This window comes from Cervus elaphus, chromosome 28, assembly GCF_910594005.1.
Source record: "Cervus elaphus chromosome 28, mCerEla1.1, whole genome shotgun sequence".
Classification (NCBI taxonomy): Eukaryota; Metazoa; Chordata; class Mammalia; order Artiodactyla; family Cervidae; genus Cervus; species Cervus elaphus.
Genome location: NC_057842.1, coordinates 18309999 through 18329881, shown reverse-complemented (window position 1 = coordinate 18329881; position 19883 = coordinate 18309999). Strand labels below are relative to the sequence as shown.

The window sequence follows — 19883 nt, the reverse complement described above, 5'->3', positions numbered from 1 at the left end:
TGTTACATAGTCCTGGTCCAGTAACTTGGGTCAGCTGTCTAGTTCAGATGATGTCGTCATCTTGTCCTGGTCTGGTAGTGTTGGTCTAAGTTAGTTGAAGTTGGGTGTCAGAAACAGGAGTTTCAATTACACAGGCTCTTTTAAGTTGGCTAAGCTGGAAATTTTTATAAGGAATCTCAAATTGAACTTTTAAGAGGCATCAAGGCTGGGAAAATCATGTCAAGGGCTTGCCATCAGATTCTGCCTGCAATAGCTATAGACTGTCTTCTTAAGGTTCTCAAGATATCTCGCAATTCCTGCAGCTGCCAGGAAATGGCCTTTCTTATTCACCTGATAAGGCTGCTGGGAACCTAAGAGTTTTCAATTTCTTGAGAGAACAGGTAGAGAGAAAAGATAAACGTTACAATTCTACGCACAAAGGCATAATTTACCAAATTGTTGTAAGTCATAATTAACTCAAGGGAACGATTAAAAATCAGTAATATTTCAGATAAAAAAACACAAAAATACTATAACCATATTCATAATTTCCCTCAGTCCTATGTGACTAATTCTTGATCTTAATATTCTGTTAACAGTTTTATGAAGCCATCAGGTTTTTCCATTAGAATTCTTTCATTTCTTACCCAATTCAGCACTATGACCTAAAAGTTATCAGAAGCTTGTGTTTGTCATAAAGTTCTTTCTATGAATCTTCTTGAAGATCAAGTATTTGTGTTTTTTTTTTTTTTTTTTTGCAAAAACATCAGTAAAACAATAACTATAAATGACAAAAGACTTGGCAAGGTTAGAAAACTGATTACAATGTAATTGACAAAGTTGGTTATTGCTGTGGCAAAAGACATATTAGGATAATAGTAGAATTATTACTGTTAACGTTTTACTTGGACACAGTCAACTTTTACGAATTTCACACAATCTCTAGAACATTCATATCATGATGTTTACCCATATAATACAACATAAGAAGGTTTATTAGCACTCATTGGACAATGTTTTCCATGTAATTTAACACACAAAATAAGACCAACTAGTTTAATGTCTTTCCTTGGGAAGGAGAGAAAACAAATCTTTTGAGATGTTCCAGGGGCCCTTTAGAAAGTCACAAAGGCCAATGAAACTTCAATTATAATTTGATCTTTGGGAAGTTTGTCAAAAATAATCAAAAGATTTCAAAACACTTAGTCAATAAGATCATAGGTCATTGTGGGACAAAGTTTATTTTCTTAACCAAAGTAACAATAAAAACATTCAAAAGCTAATATAGAAAGTTATAACACATTACTTAAAAGTTAAGTAAATGTTACAATCTGTTATCAGTCTGTTATCTCATTTACATTTAATTTATTTAATACTTTCATCATATTAAGTTATTTTTCTTGCTGGCAAATTTTATAACAGGAATAATAAAATCTTATTTGACTTCTAGTAGAACGTCCATATGTTGGACAAGCTGGATTTAGAAAAGGCAGAAGAGCCAGAGATCAAATTGCCAATATCTGATGGATCATAGGAAAAGCAAGAAAATTCCAGAAAAACATCTACTTCTGCTTCACTGACTATGCTAAAGCCTTTGTGTGAAACACAACAAACTGGAAAATTCTTGAAGAGATGGGAATACCAGACCACCTTATCTGCCTCCTAGAAATCTACATACAGGTCAAGAAGCAAGAGTTAGAACCAGCCATGAGACAATGGACTGGTTCAAAATTGGGAAAGGAATACATGGCTGTATATTGTCACCCTGCTTATTTAAATTATATGCAGAGTATATCATGTGAAATGCCAGGCTAGATGAATCACAAGCTGGAATCAAGATTGCTGGGAGAAATATCAACAACCTCAGATATGCAGATGATACCAACCTAATGGCAGAAAGCGAAGAGAAACTAAAGAGCCTCTTGATGAAGGTGAAAGAAGAGAGTGAAAAAGCTGACTTAAAACTCAACATTCAAAAAACTAAGATCATGGCATCCAGTCCCATCACTTCAAGGCAAATAGATGGGGAAACAATGGAAACAGTAACAGATTATTTTCTTGGGCTCTAAAACAAAATCACTAGATGGTGACTGCAACCATGAAATGAAAAGAGGCTTGCTCTTTGGAGGAAAAGATATGAAAAACCTAGAGAGCATATTGAAAAGTAGACATCACCTTGCTGACAAAGGTCCATCTAGTCAAAGCTATGGTTTTTCCAGTAGTCATGTATGGATGTGAGAGCTGGACCAGAAAGAAAGCTGAGAGCTAAAGCACCAATGCTTTCAAACTGTGGTGCTGGAGGAGACTCTTGAGAGTCCCTTGGATATCAAAGAGATTAAACCAGTCAATCCTAAAGGAAATCAATCCTGAATATTCATTGGAAGGACTGATGCTGAAGCTCCAACACTCTGGCCACCTGATGTGAAGAGCCGACTCATTAGAAAAGACTCTGATACTGGGAAAGATTGAAGGCAGGAGGACAAGGGGACAACAGAGAATGAGATGGCTGGATGGCATCACTGACTCAATGCACATGAGCTTAAGCAAACTTTGGGAGACAATGAAGGAAAGGGAGGTGTGGCATGCTACAGTCCAAGGGGTCACAAAAAATTGGACACAACTTAGTGACTGAACAACAAGAGGAATAATAAAAGTATTATACTTAATGTTAATGACTCTAAAGACATGTCTATATTAATTAAACCAACAACTTACTTTAATTCACTAATCATTAATCTTAGGTCTCATAATCCTGAAGTTCATTTGGGTTAGTTTTTTAAATATTTCTGAGTATTTATATAAGTGCCTAATATCCTTTAAGCCAATTAAATAGAGCTCTTTTACAGATTAACATTGGCAATCTTACACATCTACAACACACACACAGATAATGATGTGGAGGTGAATAAAAAGCTAGGTGGGTAAAGCTATTATGATGGCAGAGCATAACAGAGGAAAAGGAACTGGAAGGATATCGAGGAGTCTGGAAAAGTCATTTCCATTTGGACCTCATCTGAAAAGGTAAGTTTTAGATTAAAAATGTAAGAAAGCTGTCAGTGAATCAAGTGTTGGCAAACCTCTCAAATTCAAGCTTGGGTGTCCAACGTGCAGCCCACACCAAATACTGAGACACCAGTGTGCATGGAGAAACGTTTATTTGATTTGGCCAAAGTGAGAATAATAGAACCAAGATTGCTTAACTCCCTTTTAACAAAGAAGCTAAGTGGGGGAATTTTACATCATTAGGAAGCAAGAGAGAGAGGGTTTTAGGGAACTGAGGGGGTGGGAGATCTATGTTTCTTCAGTCTCAGAGAACCACTGGTGCAACCAGACTTCTGGGTGCCAGCATCTGATCATATCTTCCTTAAAGTCATCCATTTCTTCTGCAACACAAACTCATAAATTCTCCTTGTGACCCTGGTGTTATCTCCTCCTGCCTGACCGAGAAATAGCATTTCAACAGCTAAAAGTTATATCATGAAAACAAGGGGTGCTGGGCAGGGAGCAAGGAGCCAACATGTGTGAGCAAACAAGGCCTGACGCTGCTAAGCTGCATCAGTCATGTCTGACTCTGTGCAACCCCACAGATGGCAGCCCACCAGGCTCCTCCATCCCTGGGATTCTTCAGGCAAGAATACTGGTGTGGGTTGCCATTTCCTTCTCCAGTGCATGAAAGTGAAAAGTGAAAGTGAAGTTACTCAGTTGTGTTCGACTCTTTGTGACCCCATGTACTGTAGCCCACCAGGTTCCTCCGTCCATGGGATTCTCCAGGCAAGAGTACTGGAGTGGGTTGCCATTGCCTTTTCTGCAAACAAGGCCTAATCAGAATTTATTTTACTCCAGTTGCTAAATGTTAGGGAGTACTAAAATCACAAGGGGCCTGGCTAATCACAAGGGACCCAGCTAAATACAAGGGACCCAGCCACACAGGTCTATATTTTAGTCAAAATTGACTTTTTAATTAGAAAAGAAGAAACAAGAAGTTAATCTTTTCTACAAACACTAAAAAAATAAAAATAAAAATAAAAACCGTGTATCAGAAAAAATATATCATGATCACTCAGATCACTAGAATAACAACAACAAAAAACCCTGAAAGCAAAATACTTGACCAGTCTCACAAAACGCTGGAATACCAACCCACTTAAAGCAGTGGTCCCCAATCTTTTTGGCACCAGAGATGGGTTTTGTGGAAGATAATTTTTCCAGGGACAGAGGTGGGGGTAATGTGGGCAATGGGGAGCAGCAGATGAAGCTTCACTTGCCAGTCGCTCACCTCTTGCTGTGCGGCCTGGGTTCCTAATAGGCCATGGATTGGTATCAGTCTGCACACCAGGGTTTGGGGATCTCTGACTTACGCAACTATTACATTTTTAGTGGGTATAGTGATGCAAGCAGAAATGGGGAGAAAAAAATTTGCCTTATGTATTGTATTTTTGCATTATGTCCAATGTTGTTTATATATAGTTACAAGCCAACAGACCCTGGAGAAAGAAATGGCAACCCACTCCAGAATTCTTGTCTGGAAAATCCCACAGACAGAGAAGCCTGGTGGGTTACACCCCACGGGGTCGCAAACAGTTGGACACAACTTAGCAACTAACACACACAAGCCAACAGAACTTAGCAAAACGTTTCTCCATAGCTTTGATAATTGAATCTTTTCCACTTGTGCCTGAGGTTGAAAGGAAATTTATGTAGATCAAAACAACATAGAGACCAACTTATGTTACCAGTGCTATGCTAATTACTTGAGAGATAAATGTTGCTATATGAGCAAATGAGTTATCTGGCAGATAAATATTAGATTGGCTCATCCCTTGAAACTTGCAGTCATTCTTTGAAAATACATATAATTGTAAATTATGAGGCCCAAGCAATCTTTTCATTTTCCTTCCCTTAGTTCACCTTCCAGAAGGCCTAACTATAGACAAAGCCTTAAAAAAAGTAAAGTTTGGGGACTTTTTTTTTAAAGTGATGTGACTTACTCTCTGTTCTGGATTTCAAAGATGCCAATTTAATGTGGGCTATATATAATTTAAACATTCTTTTCTACAAATAAATACTTCCTGCAGAAAATTTGGAAAATACAAGATTGCAAAGAAGTAGAGGAAAAACATTTTCCATTCAGTCAGTGGAGGTTATTACTATTTACTTTTTATACTGTATACTACTTTGGTATTATGATTAAGTTACTTTTTATATCATGAGTATTTCCATGGGCCATTAAATCCTTGGTAGTTTTTCAGTATCTGCACAAAATTTCATTTTATAATAATGCCATCCTTTGTTAAAGTTTTTTTAATTATCAAAAGTAAAATAATAGCTATAGATTATTAGGATTATTAAGTCTTTAATAAAAAAGACTTATTAAAGATGTGAACAGATGTTTTTCCAAAGAAGACACACAGATGGCCAACTGGCACATGAAAAGATGTTCAACATCACAAATCATCAGACAAATGCATATCAAAACCACAATGAGATATCACCTCATACCTGAAAGAATGTGATGTGCTGTGCTTAGTCACTCAGTTGTGTCTGACTCTTTGCGACCTGATGGACTGTAGCCTGCCAGGCTCCTCTGTCCATGGGGATTCTCCAGGCAAGAATACTGGAGTGGGTTTCCATGCCCTCCTCCAGAGGATCTTCCCAACTCAGGGATCGAACCCAGGTCTCCCACATTGCAGGTGGATTCTTTACCATCTGAGCCAACGAGGAAGCCCAAGAATACTGGAATGGGTAGCCTATCCCTTCTCCAATGGAACCTCTCGACCCAGGACTCAAACTGGGGGTCTCCTGCATTGCAGCTGGATTCTTTACCAGCTGAGCTACCTGATAAGTCATCTGTCAGAATGGTTTTCATCAATACCACAAATAATAACTGTTGGTAAAGATGTGGAGAAAAGGGAACCCTTGTGCACTTAGGAGGAATGTAAATTGGTGCATTCACTGTTGGAAAAAGTATGGAGGGTTCTCAAAAAATTAAAAATATAACTACCATACGACCCAGTGATTCTACTCCTGAGTATTTACCTTTCCCAAATGAAAACAGTAATTTGAAAAGCTATATGCACCCCAATTGCATAGCAGCATTCCAGGTGGGCCTAGTGGTAAGAAGAAATCCTCTTGCCAGTGCAGCAGATGTAAGAGACAGGGGTTTGATCTCTGGGTCAGGAAGAGTCCCTGGAGAAGGGCAGGGCAATCCACTCCAGTATTCTTGCCTGGAGAATCCCGTGGACAAAGGAGCCTGGTGGCTGCAAAGAATGGGATACAACAGACTAGCATGCATGAAAGCAAACTAAATGTCCATCAACAGACAAATGGAAAAGAGTTGATACACACACGCGGGCGTGTGCAAGCACACTCATACACACACACATACACACACACACACACACACCACACAACGGAATACTACACAGCCATAGAAATGAATGAAAATTTGTCATCTGCAACAACTTGGACAGACTTGGAAGTTATTATGCCAAGCAAAATAAGTCAGACTGAGAAAGTTTAAATACTGTATAATATCACTTGGGTAATCTAAAAAAGTAAAACTAGTGAATATAACAAAAAAGAAAGATCAAACTAGCGGTTACCAGTGGGGAGAGGGAAGGGAGGGGCAAGGTGGAGGCAGGGGATTAAAATGTACCAATTATTAGGTGTACTTTACAGCATAGGGAATATCGCCAATATTTTTTAATTACTATGAACGGGGCATAAGTTTTAAAAGTTGTGATTCATGTTTTACACCAACTGTCTCTTTCTCTCTTTTTTTAAGACTTAAATCAATATGCAAAAGATAAACGTGGACTTAGGATAGATGGTACAGAGTAACCTGGAGATCATTAACGGTGGAAAAACAAGTCAGAGCAATTATAGGCATGATAACAGGGTAAACCCAGTCACATGATTTATTCCTGAGACCAAAAAGATCACCAACCATATACATCCCACTTAATATTTATCCTTGCACCTTGAGTGGAGTTTATTTTTTTAAGTAGACAAAGTCGTGGTTCTATAACTCAACCAAATACTGCCAATGCCACGAGGCTAAGGTTCTCTCTGTGTGGCCCAATGCTGCGCTCCCCTTCACAGAGGACTTCGAAGTAAAGCAAACACCTAGCTGGCGTTGAAGCTATCCGCTCCTCGGCTGACGGAAGCAGTGGGGGCCGGGCGGATCCGTCAGCCACCTGAAACGGCCGTCGCCATGATACCAAAAAGAGCGGACAGGTGTGCGCGAACAGACGCTTCCGTGAGCCGAGTGAAAGACGCGCTTATGGCGCAAGCGCCGAGGCCTCTTCGCCCCACTCCAGGGCCGCGCATGCGCCAACGTGGCTTCACGCTCTGGGGATGGAGGCCCTCACTTTGTCGTCACAGGGCAGATGATCAGGGTGCGTCCGCCTTTTCCCTCCCCCTTCCATCCTCCTCCCTTTCCCCCTCCCCTTGTCCCTCGGTCTTCTCCCTCCTTCCTCTCTCCCTCCCTCTGGCGTCCCCCGCCGACTTTCGCTTCCGGTCGGCGGCTGTCTGCGGAAGGGTGTCCCGCCCCTTCCGCCTTTACGGCGGCGGCGGCGGCGCCTGCGCGTCTTCTGTCAGGGTCAGCAGGCGGGTCCCCTGGGCCGTCCACCTGCGCTTCGCGGAGCCGCGCCCCGGGGGTCGATGGCGATGAACTATAACGCGAAGGATGAAGTGGACGGCGGGCCCCCGTGTCCTCCCGGGGGCACCGCTAAGACCCGGAGACCAGATAACACGGCCTTCAAACAGCAACGGCTGCCGGCTTGGCAGCCCATCCTGACGGCTGGCACGGTGCTGCCCACCTTCTTCATCATCGGCCTCATCTTCATCCCCATTGGCATCGGCATCTTCGTCACCTCCAACAACATCCGCGAGATCGAGGTGAGCGGAGGGCAGGCGGCGGCGGTGGGCGTTGGCGCCGCCGGGGAGCGCGGTCCCTCCTTCCTGGGGTCCCGGGGGTCAGGCGGGCCCTGCCCTTCCCCACCTTCTGTCTTCCTCAGTTTCCTCTTTCTTTTCCTACGGGCTTTTCTGAATTTGCAGTTTTGCCGGCGCTTTCTCTCGCTGTTTATTCAGTTAGGGAAGGACTCTTTGTAATGCAGTGTGGATCAGGGGAAGAACGCCCCTTTAATGGGCGGTTTGTGTAGTTTTTAACCTCTAACGGAGGTTAACGAAGGGAGAAAAAAAAGAAGAAGAAAAGGAGAAGTGGAAAGAAGTTATATGGAGATCAAACTCTAGGAGAGTTGTCACGGTCAGAGTGTCACTTATCTGTGTGGGGATTATCCCGGGTCACGGAGATCAACACCTTGGCCGTTGTTGGGATAAGGACCCCGGGTCATAGAGGCAATGATGATTTTTATGTAAAGAAGTTGCCATGTGGCAGATCACGTATTAGGACGTGTGACCGAAGTGTGTACAGTACTTTTCACGTTGAACTCACAGATGCTTTTACTTACAGCGCGTATTACCGGTAAAAGGTAACCTGACGCTTCAATTCCGGTTTTACTTGTAGGCTACATTGATTAATAATCATGCCCTACATTCGCCCTCGTTCCCCCTCAACCCTCCCCACCCCGCCAGATTTTAAACTGAAAAAGAAAAAAAAAGTTAGTGACCACACAGGGAGAATAATTTGTGAATTATCTCCTGAACGTGTTACTGTATAAGAAGTGATAGAAAAACTTGGGGAAACATCTTGACTTCTGTTGGAGAAACCATCATCGTAATATAGTATCTTCATACATCTGCAGTGGTGAACATAGGTTGGTACAGAATGTAAATACTTTGTGTAGATGTCCAGTATGAAACATCTGCTCATTCTCTTTTCTTGACTATCTGAGGGTATTTTTTTATCTGTTTGAAAGGGGAGGAATGGATACAAAATTCTCTTGATTTTTTTTTTTTCTGTTTTATCAGTTATGTCATTTTCCCCCTCTTTAATTTTACTAAATACTTTAAAATTTATGCATGCAGTTTAATAGGGCTTTCAAAACAACTTTATTTCAACGGCAGAAATAGACATACTTTCCAATTTAATTAACAGTATTACCTGTAAAAGAATCATTATATTTTTAATTGTACAAGGTGTACATTTCTGTGTTAGTAATAAAAGTCTATAGGATATAGGATAGTTTTAAAGTCTTTCACTGAAAGCTCATTTTCAGTTAATAATAAAGTATCACAGGATATTTTTTCAGTCTGATGTTCTGTTTTATCATTTTTATCTCCTAGTAGTCCTTCAAATGCAGTACTTCGTGTTCTCCCAACTGTATTGAGCTGTGCTGTGCTGTGCTTGGTCGCTCAGTCATGTCCAACTCTTTGAGACCCCATGGACTGTAGCCCGCCAGACTCCTCTGTCCATGGTGAATCTCCAGGCAAGAATTCTGGAGTGGGTTGCCATGCCCTCCTCCAGGGGATCTTCCCAAACCAGGGATCGAACCCAGGTGTCCCTCATCACAGGCAGATTCTTTTACCGTCTGAGTCGCAGGGGACGCCTCAAACTGGGTTAGCACCACACATACCAGGATGTGAGCGTAGTGGTGTAATACAAGGGCCATGGGCTCTAGGCAGGAGTCAGGCAGAGCTGGGTTTAAATTCCAGCTCAGCTATTAACTGGCTTAGTTTCTTGGAAAGCATAATCTCCCTAAGCGTCAGTTTCCTCACCTGTAAAATAGGTAAATAATGCCTATTTTTGTGAACTGTGAGAATCAGAAACAAGATAGATAATATTCCTGGCACTACATTTATACACTAGTTACTATTAGTGATGTCCACTAATCAGGAGATGAGAAATGGAGTCAGAGGGGTTTGTATTTGCTAGTAAGCTAGAAAAGCATTGTAAAATTGAGACAGAAACCAAACCTGGATGTCTTGATTTTCAGTCTTAAGCTTTTATACTATGTTATCCTTATGTCTATGTTTTTAGCGGATATTAAGATGAAAGCAGCAGTAGTTTGGAGTTTATATGATGAGTATTTACTAAATTATCAGAACTCAATTTCTGTCAATATTTACTATACTATGAAGGTAAATGTTAACTTTCTTTAAAACTTTTGGATTCTGAAATAAAGTTCTTCACACTAGTTGATGAAATGGAAAGTTCTTAAATAATTCTCATGTATGTAATTCTGATTTCAAGTTGTCTGAAGAGTCTACTGTAGCTTGATATAGTTAGAAGGGCACTGAAGTTAAGAGTAAAGGTGTTAGAGGCCAGCTTTTACTCCCTGGTTTGTGATCTTAGGCGTATTTTGAGTCTCAGTTTTCATTTCACTTGAAGAGCTGAAAGATTCAGACTAGATGATCCCTTAGAGGCCTTGTTCAACTTTAATATTCTGTGACTTCCAACTTTAATGTGATTTTAAGAAAAAATGCTGCATATTCAAGTTTTATCACCTTTGAAACTAGAGGAGATGAGAATTAGGAATGATTAGGAATTTTATACCAATGGTCAGATACAGTTGTGCAAATACATTTTTAAAAAATTTGTTGATTATGTAGAGAATTGGTTCTGAATTGAGCCTGGAGTTACTAGAAGAACCTAGGGAACTTCCCCAAAGCACACATACTTGTTTCTGACTGCTTCCACTCTTTGTCAGTCACTAGTTTAAAGTTGAGAGTTATTAAAAATAAATATGTAACAAGAAGTTCTTGGCAACATTCACTTCCATACTACACGTTGCTCGTATCTCTTTAGCTTATTTCCTCATTTTTGAAAATTTTAAGGACTTTCGTTGACATATTACATCAAATTACTAGGCCAAAGGAGACTTGGCCAGTCAGGATGCTTTTGTAATATAGCTTAAAGTGCTAAGATCAGAAATCCAGACATTTTAGGTATGAAAATCAGTGGGTCTTCATCTTTTTCCTGGAAAGTTTATACAAAAAATTACTACTCTTGTAAAGCATGTTGGACTCCCCTAAAAAAGGTATTTAGAAGTAGATTATCTCCTCTCATTAGGTTTATATATCTTGTTTAGCTGGGTTTTAGATTTTCTATTATCTAATAAGATGAAGTTTTTAGAAAACTAAAGTTGTTAATTTTTTCAGTCATAAGAAAATATTTTAAATGTTTAATACCTCATTAAAACTAAGATTTAATATCTTCATTTATTATTAGCAGCAAGGAATAAGTATTTAATGTGGCAGTTGTAGGAGTCAGGAACATCTTTCTATTAATACCACAAAGGTAATGTTTTTCTAGTTGATGGTCCTTGTTTTTGAGGCAGAGATGTTAATTGAATAGTGCTAACCTGAAAAAGAAAGTGAAAGTCGTTCAGTCCTGTCAGACTCTTTGTGACCCCATGGAATTCTCTAGGCCAGAATACTGGAGTGGTAGCCTTTCCCTTCTCCAGGGGATCTTCCCAGCCCAGGGATCAAACCCAGGTCTCCCTCATTGCGGGCAGATTCTTTACCAAGTGAGCCACAAGGGAAGCCCAAGAATACTGGAGTGGGTAGCCTACCCCTTCTTCAGGGGATCTTTCCGACCCAGGAATCGAACTGGGGTCTCCTGCATTGCAGACAAGATTCTTTACCAACTGAGCTATCAGAGAAGCCCCTTCTGTCCCTAATAGAAAGTATTCTTAACTTTTGCAGTTTCACACGTTTATCAGTTTGAAGTTATATAGTTGTAAATTAATGGTTAGAATCAAATGAAGACGTTATTTGGAGTGATAGCATAAATTTAGAACTAAATATTTACTTCAAAATTAATGTTGCCAAAGTGTTGTGTTCAACCTACATTTGCATTTCAAATTTTAGTGGGATTAGCACTTCCACCCCCATGCAAACACGCTTGATTGAGAAACCCTAATTCTCTTCCTCTTCACCTTATCCTTGTTTCATTTATCACCCTAAACTCTTTAATTCTGGCTGTTTCTCTGTTTCCTTAGTTTCTGACAAAAATGTATTTTTATCTTTTGATTTTACGCTTGTGTAATTTGAATTCTTGGGGCTTCCCAGGTGACTTGGTGGTAAAGAATCCACCTGCCAATGCAGGAGACTGGGATTTGATCTCTGGGTCAGGAAGATCCCTTGGAGAAGGAAATGGGAACCCACTCCAGTATTCTTGCCTGGGAAATCCCATGGACAGAGGAGCCTGACAGGCTACAGTCCACAGCGTCACAAAGAGCTGGACACGACTTAGCAACTAAACAACAACTTAGATTCTTAGATTTAAGGATTTCAAAAGGATCTTCTGTATTTAGTACTCTTTGTTTATGCTTAGCCCATAACTAAGAGTCAAAGAAGCATAAGTTGCTTTGTAGACATGATTGTTAAAATTTCATGTTAAGAAGTGTAAAGATTTTAGTAGTCAAATGAATTGCAGTTGGTTAGAAGTTGACTCCTGGAAATGAAAAGATTTTTAGCCGTTAGTGTTATTTGTTTCTCTTGTAACTTTAGTACTTTAGGCAAGGTGTAACAAAGTAAATATGGCTAGGCAAACCATTTTTGTGAAGCCCAGGAACTTAAAATGGACAGATGGACATTTTACAGATGGACATTTGCAATTGAGTTTGATGATAGAGGACACTAACCTTGAACTCCAATAATATGAAATGTTATCTCCCCAAAATAATTTTATTCTTACTTGTAGACCTGTGTCACCAAAATATTGTACACATTTGTTATATTTTGAATTCCATCAATTAAAATCTGTTATATAAGAACCTATATAATATCCTCAAACTTGCCTCTTGGTTTGCAAAGCCTAAAATATTTACTTTCTGATCCTTTATGGAAAAGAATTTCCTGTTCTTGACTTGGAGTTTTAAAGAAACATACTGGCAAATTTAGCATTTGTTACAAAGATAGCAGTGTTTATATATTCTAATCCTCAATAATCTTTCAAGGTAGGTGTAGTGATCACTGATAATTGCTTGTATTCTACATTGTTTGTACAAATAAATGTAGAATACCTTAGTTGAATTTACCATTGATCTTGGTACAGGTTATATTATTATCCATGTCTTTTCACAGATAAAGTTTAAGCAACTAAATAAAATTGCTTTTGAAGTTTTTACTTCATTTACCTTTTGTCTTCATTAGAGCCTCTAGAAAGGACAAGTAATTCTTTTTTATTTATCTCTTATTTTTTAATTTTTATCTGTTAAAGATAAATTCTTTAGTATGAAATCATTAGTTCAAGGGGTACTTAAAATGTTGTTTTTAAATTTAATCTAATTAATCCTTAGAATGGGTTTACCTTATTACTCAGCGTTTTGTTGAGTGACCTGTTTAAGTCTTATATTGATTTCCTTTAAGTCAGATTTACATTCGAAAATGGAAGTTTTCCAGTTCTTATACAGGGTACAAATGGCATGTCCTTCAAAGTCCTCCTTTCCCACTGCATGAAATCCAGTCAGCTTTCTTAAGAATGGAATGCAGTTTCAGAATTACTAAGAATTGTCAGTTTGATTTAGGAGAACAATTATAGTGGTAGCAAAAACAGAGCTGAGAAATATGATAACTCTTAAACTAGTCATCTCCATCTGTTGTTCTGTTTTGCCTCTGGCTCTTTGTGTTTTGAATTTAAGCTGCTAGGCAGGTCTCCAGCTTGTATTCTGCACTGTGCCTTCTATGCTTTTGACATTTAATAGGCATTAATTTTTAAAATAAGGGAACTATAGTTCCTCTCCTACCTGGTAGCATCTTTCTTCCTAGGATAAGTTATGAATTATTATCTTAAGTATAAGCTGTTTTTTCCAGGTTTATTGAGGTTGCAATTGACAAAAATTGTATAGATTATATAAATTATTATTTATATAATTGTATATATATTGATACATATACATTGATATATGTATACATTGTGAAATGATCACCATAATAAAGCTAATTAACATGTCCATCACTTCCTGTAGTTACTCTCGTATTAAAAAGACAAGTGATAACAAGTGTTGGTGAGGATATAGAGGATAAGAAACTCTTAGGGAATGTAAATTGGTGCAGCTATTAGGGATAAGAGTATGTTAGTTGCTCAAAAAATTAAAATACAGAACTACCATAAGATCTAGTACTCCCACTAGGTATGTTTTTAAGGAAATGAAATCAGTATCTTGAGGAGATACAAGCACTCCCATATTCACAAACTTTGTTTTTGTATCCAGTGGATTTTATTACAATTTGGACATAAGGCCAGGCTGCCCTTGAATTTCAGTTTATGAAGGATATAGTGGCGTTTTGATGGTAAAAACTCATAAACTGAGTTAAATTTATCAAGAGTTTTAATCAGCATTGAGCATTTTCTATATGCGAGGTGCTGCTCTGGGCATTGGAGAAGGCAATGGCACCCCACTCCAGTACTCTTGCCTGGAAAATTCCATGGATGGAGGAGCCTGGTGGGCTGCAGTCCATGGGGTCGCTAAGAGTTGGACACGACTGAGCGACTTAGCAGCAGCAGTAGCTCTGGGCATAGTATAAACAGAAAAAAGCTTATGGACAGGGCCTCCTTTTATTTTCCTTCCAAGTAGTGAGCCCTTCTTAGAAACCTGAAGAAGTCTTTTGGAGGCGATGAAGCATACACATAAAAGGAACAGCAAGCATTGCTGGATGAGTGGGACAGATAGAATATGCCCTAGTAGTCCAAAGAAAGATAAGATTACATGTCTCCAATAATTTTGGAAAACTTTCATGTGGGCTTTGAGCTGGAACTTGAAGATTAATTAGCACTTCTAAAGAGGAGTTTGGATGCATTTCAAGAAAGCAGATTTATATGAGCAAAATTGTAGTAGCAGGAAATCAAAAGGTATATAAAGTTGGAGTGAGGGTAAATAAGTTGATGCTAGGTGGTGGATAGACTAGGTATTTGATGATAAAAGATGATGGTGTCCACTGTAGAATGGTTGCAGTGAAGAGCAGTTAGATTTAGGATGTATTATGAAAGTAGAGCTGAAAGAATTTTCTCATGTAGTGGGTGTGTAGGGTGTGAGATAAATTGTAGAATCAAATCTAACTTGAAGATATTTTGGTCTGCATCGGAATGATGGAATTGTAATTTTGTGACCAAGCATGGGTTTGTATGCCAGGTTGTAGAAACTGACAGCAAGTATTTACAGCAAAATGTAGGGGTTTATTTGTAGGGTACCACGGAAGGGAGTGGGGGACAAGCCACTCCAGCCTGGTCTGTGAGTTGGGGCGTTTCTTAAGGAAAAGAACAAAGAGGCTGAGATTAATGGTCACCTTGTGACGTTTCTTTATTTGCAGTTTTGAGGGTCAGGATGTCTGTGGTTTACAGTTCTCTGGCCAGGTGGTGCATGGCTCAGGCATCTGTGAACTCATCTTGCCCTGGAGAAACAGCCTGAGTTTGTGTGTTAATGACAATGTCCACAACAGCAGTTTTAGTCCAGCAATGATGTTCTCAACAGCCACTGTGATTTTAGTAATCTGACGCTGGTTGATTAGTGTTCAGCTAGCACAGGCAGAGGTCAGGGGACAGGAAAGGGATAAGTTTTGGATAGGGAGATTGATTAATCATAAACTCAGGGAACATGGTCTTAGGGGGACTTGGCTTCAATTTATCAAGATGGGGAAGACCGTAGAAAAAGCTGTAGTGTGATAGCAGGGGTTGGGAGGTTAGAAGCTGAATAAAGAGTTCTGGTTTTAACTCGTTACAGTGAGATGCTTTTTAAACATCCAAATTGGAAATAATGAAGACAACTGAATAGGGAGAAGGTTGAGACTGGGGTTAAGTATTTTGAGGTTTCATCAGTGTCGATGATTATATTGAGACATAAGATGGAATGAAGTTAAAAGAGTTAAAAAAGTAAGACTATCCAAAGAGAGCCATGAGTCACTCCAGTGATTATGGAGGTTGGGGAGGTGAGGAGGAACTAGCAAAGGAGACAGAAAAGGAACGGCTAGTGAGATAGGAGAAAAACACGGGAAATGTGGTGGTCTGGAAACCAGTTTCAAGTGATAACTATGCCCACGGCTGCTGCTACTAGTTCACGTGAGCGGAAGACGGGAAGCTGACCGCTGAGTTAACAACAGGAAAAGCAGCTCTCATGCAGTGAATGGAGTCACCATCCACATGGGTTTCAAGCCAGAAACCCTCAAAGTCTTATTTGTCATCATCTTATCTCTAGCCACTAACTTCTGTAGATTTTACTTTCTCTGTATTTTTTAATCTTTTTGTCCCCCCTATTTCTACTGCCTTTTTCTTAGTTTATGTTGTTCATATATTGCTGGATTATTGTAATAGCATTTTATTTTATTTTTCTAGTTGGCATTTTCTTCAGTCTTTTTGCACGTTACTGCCAGAAATGCACAGGCTAGTCTGAATATTTAAAAGGCTGGTCTGAATATTTCATCTCTCGCTTAACATTTCTTCTATGTCTGCTTCTGGCATTCAGGATAATGTTCAAAACCCTTAATGTGGAATGTAATCTTCTTCATGATAGGCTACTTTCTGTTTCTCTGGCCTCATCTCCTACCACTCCCCTGCCCTTTGCTCTAGTCATAACCATTGCAGTTTATGAAATGTGGCATGTGGCTAGATCAACCTGGAATGTCCTTCCTTTTCTTGTTCTACCACAGTTTTCAAATTTCATTCCTGTCCCACCTGATATATTGAATAAATGGTGCTTCTCTCAGGTTTCATAAGGACTAGCTTATAACCTGTCATAACATTATTGAATTATATTTTTAAATTACTAATTAACATAACTTTCTATCCCACTATTATATAAGTTCTTTTGTGGCATGAACAATGTATTTTTCCATTATATATTATCATCCTGGCATCTAATAGAGATAGTTCCTGGAATCTAATAGAGATCTAAAATGTTTGAATAAATGAATGAATAAATTCCAAAGATGATGCCAAAATTTTGAGTTCGGATGCTTGGGACAATGGTGGTACCATTTATAGGCATCAGAAGACCACTGTTCGGTGTATATGGGAGTCAATGAACCATGACTATTTTTTTTTTTTAACTGAAATTTTTAGTGAAGTGTAACCCCCCAAATTAACAAGTCACATATATCTGGCTTAATTTTCAAGAGCTCACCATGGGTTTGAAATACCATGGAGTTGGTAAGAGTTTCAAGTGAGAGGGAAGAAATTCAACCAAAGGAATACATCTAGGAATATGAAAATGGGACTTGAGGGTGGAAATAAATGTATAGTATGTACATTATAATGTATGAAATATGATATGAGGCCGCACGAGGTTATTGTCAGAAAGTAGCACTGGAGACAAAGATAAAAGCCACTAATATTTGAATATCAGTTATATAACTATATAAAACAAAGCTTTATGTAGAAAAGACTTGTATTTCCTTTAAATAAAAGCCCTAGTGTACTCATACTGATTGCTTATCTGTTCCTTTGATCTACCCTCTTGTATAGATTGAAGCATAATTAGCAAAGCCATTTTCATCAGTTCTGTCCTAGGCAGTTTTTATAACTTGATACTTTAGTAAGAGTTTTAAGGGGTAAACTAAAACTTCATGTTGGGATATACTTTTTTGTTTGTAAAAATGCATTAAATGCCAGATGTAAAAATTTTGTGTGTGAAACTTAGTATAACAGAATTCTATTTCAAACTCTGAAAGTTAAGATGTTCCTGAAATGACATCCACCTTGCCATAACCAAGTTGTTTTTAATCTGTATTTTAGATGAAAATTATGAAGATTTGTTGGTACTGTTTAAAACATCAGCATATTCATGAATGGTGTCAATTTTATTTTTAAAACATAATGTCTTTTAAATTGACTTACATGTTTCCAAATGATTGTACAATAGGAGCAGGACAGTCTTATACAAAGGACAGAAATTTTGGAGTTAGACAGATATGATTATGTCACTGTTACAGATTGAATTATGTCCCTGTGAAAGATATGTTAAAATCCTAAGTCTGAGTACCTGAATGTGACTTTATTTGGAAATAGAGTCTTTGCAGATGAAATCAAGAAGAGGTTATTCTGGTGAGCTCCTGTTCCGTTTATCTATCTGGTGTCCCTGTAAGAAAAGACAGGCATAGAGTGAAGATGCTATGAAGAGAAGACACAGGGAGAATTATGTAGCAGCAGATGTGGAGGTGGTGTGATGCAGCTGCAAACCAAGGAATGCTGGCCGTTGCCAGAAGCAGGCAGGAGGCAAGGACCATTTCTCCCCAAGGTCTCAGAGGGAGAATAGCCCTGCTGGCACCTCAAATCCAGACTTCTGTCCTCTAGAACTGTGAGAGAAGAAATTTCTCATGTTCTAAGACATCCAGTTTGTGGTAATTTGCTTCACTAGCCCTCAGAAACTAATAATAGTCATATACTAGCTGATCGGTTCTGGGCACTCATGTAACCTCTGAATCTCAGTTTCCTTTCTGTAAAAGATTAAAATAGTTCTGGCACTGAATAGACATTTGGGAAATAATAGCTAGTTTTTTTTTTTTTTATTATGATGGTTTGTATGACATATTACTTAATTCATCATTTCCACATGTGAGATTGACTTACTGATTGAATTAGAAGTAAACACCTTTTCTGTAGTTCCCACTCAGATTCTTTTTTTTTTTTTTCCCCCACTCAGATTCTTTAACCTACAGAAACATGCAGCAGATTTCATAAGACTCACGGAATTTTATTAGGATATGAAGGGTTAAACTTGTTCTGTAACTATCAGTGTAGAACTAAGCTTTTGATTTCTAAAAAACTAATTTTCAAAAATAAAAGAGTGAATTAAAAAAATAATTTAACTGTTAACTTTTAATTGACTCTAAATTATTTGAGTATGTGTTGACTTAAAAAAACCTATCAACCTTAAAGTTGTGAGTTAAGTTTTGTTTGGGGGTCTTACTGAGTATTGAGCCCAGGAGACAGCCTCTCAGCTCTGATGAACTGTCCCCAAGGAGTCAGGAAGGAGCCAGGATATACAGGAGTTTGGGACAGGGGCGCGGGGCGAGTACTAAATCCCAAAGAAGAGACTGACATTGAAAGGTAATGATTTTAATGCTTTTCTGTGTCTGGGAAGATGCGAGAGTCTGGGCTTATTGAAATGATTCCCTCGATGGGCATCTTGACTATCTCAGGCCAGTATCTCAAGCGCAGACGGCTTCCTGTTTTTCCTCCATCCTGAATTTCCTCAGGGCACACCGTTGGTGGGCAGGTGCCGTGGGTAGTTGCTTGATGCTTACCGAACCAGGATGGGGGCAGCATTCCCTGTCCACGTGTCGATGTGTGTGTCTTTCCTACATCCCCTTTATCTGACGAGCGTTTTTAAACGGAATTTTTCTTCTTGAGGTATTACCTACTGAATAAAAAGGAAGCATTTTACATGCTTTTAAAAATGTTCTGTGTCCCAGAATATCCTGCTGTCTTACTGTGCCCCCTCTTCCCCCTCTCCTCACTCTTTGCAGTCCTTACCCACCTTCTTTCTTCCTGGGGCCTGGGTTATACAGATGACCTCATCTATAGTCGTAAAAACGTCTGTGGAGAGCTCAGTGCTGTCCCTCATCCTTGAGCCTTGAGTTAGAAGCAGTGTAAGTTGTTTTACTTCCTCTGAGGCAAGAACATGGTCCACTGCTCAGTCTGTACAGCCTTCTGTTTCTGCGGGAGAAGTTGGCTTCTGTGGTGTCACCCCAGAGGCACTGGTATGACTCAAATCTACAGGTCTGCTGGAGGCACCCAGGGCAAGGTTAACATCGCGACCTTCCTGTCCGCCAGCTCTGTCGGCCCTGCCTGACCGTAACTGAACCAGCTTCGTTTTGTGGCTGGCGGTGCAGCATCTTGTGTGTGCAGCTGTGTCCGTGCACGGGTGCTGTCTCCTGAAGCCTCTGGTACCACCATTTCTAAGAGTTCTGGAACCGCTCTGGGGTGGCTCTCTCCACAGCTCTATCCACCTTTTGTCACCTGGCCTACAGAGCCAGCTTATAGTGCTCTAGCTTATAGTGACTCT

The 19883-nt window shown here is 39.4% G+C and overlaps 1 protein-coding gene across 1 annotated transcript in view; it reads left to right on the top strand.

Annotated features, from left to right (window-relative positions):
- The first annotated feature begins 7352 nt into the window (after positions 1-7352).
- The window catches only part of TMEM30A (transmembrane protein 30A), a 38006-nt gene continuing 25475 nt past the window's right edge, over positions 7353-19883 (top strand). Inside the window, 2 exon segments of the mRNA XM_043889869.1 lie at positions 7353-7540; positions 7542-7878. Coding sequence (XP_043745804.1) covers positions 7368-7540; positions 7542-7878 — 510 coding nt within the window. The 5' untranslated portion in view covers positions 7353-7367.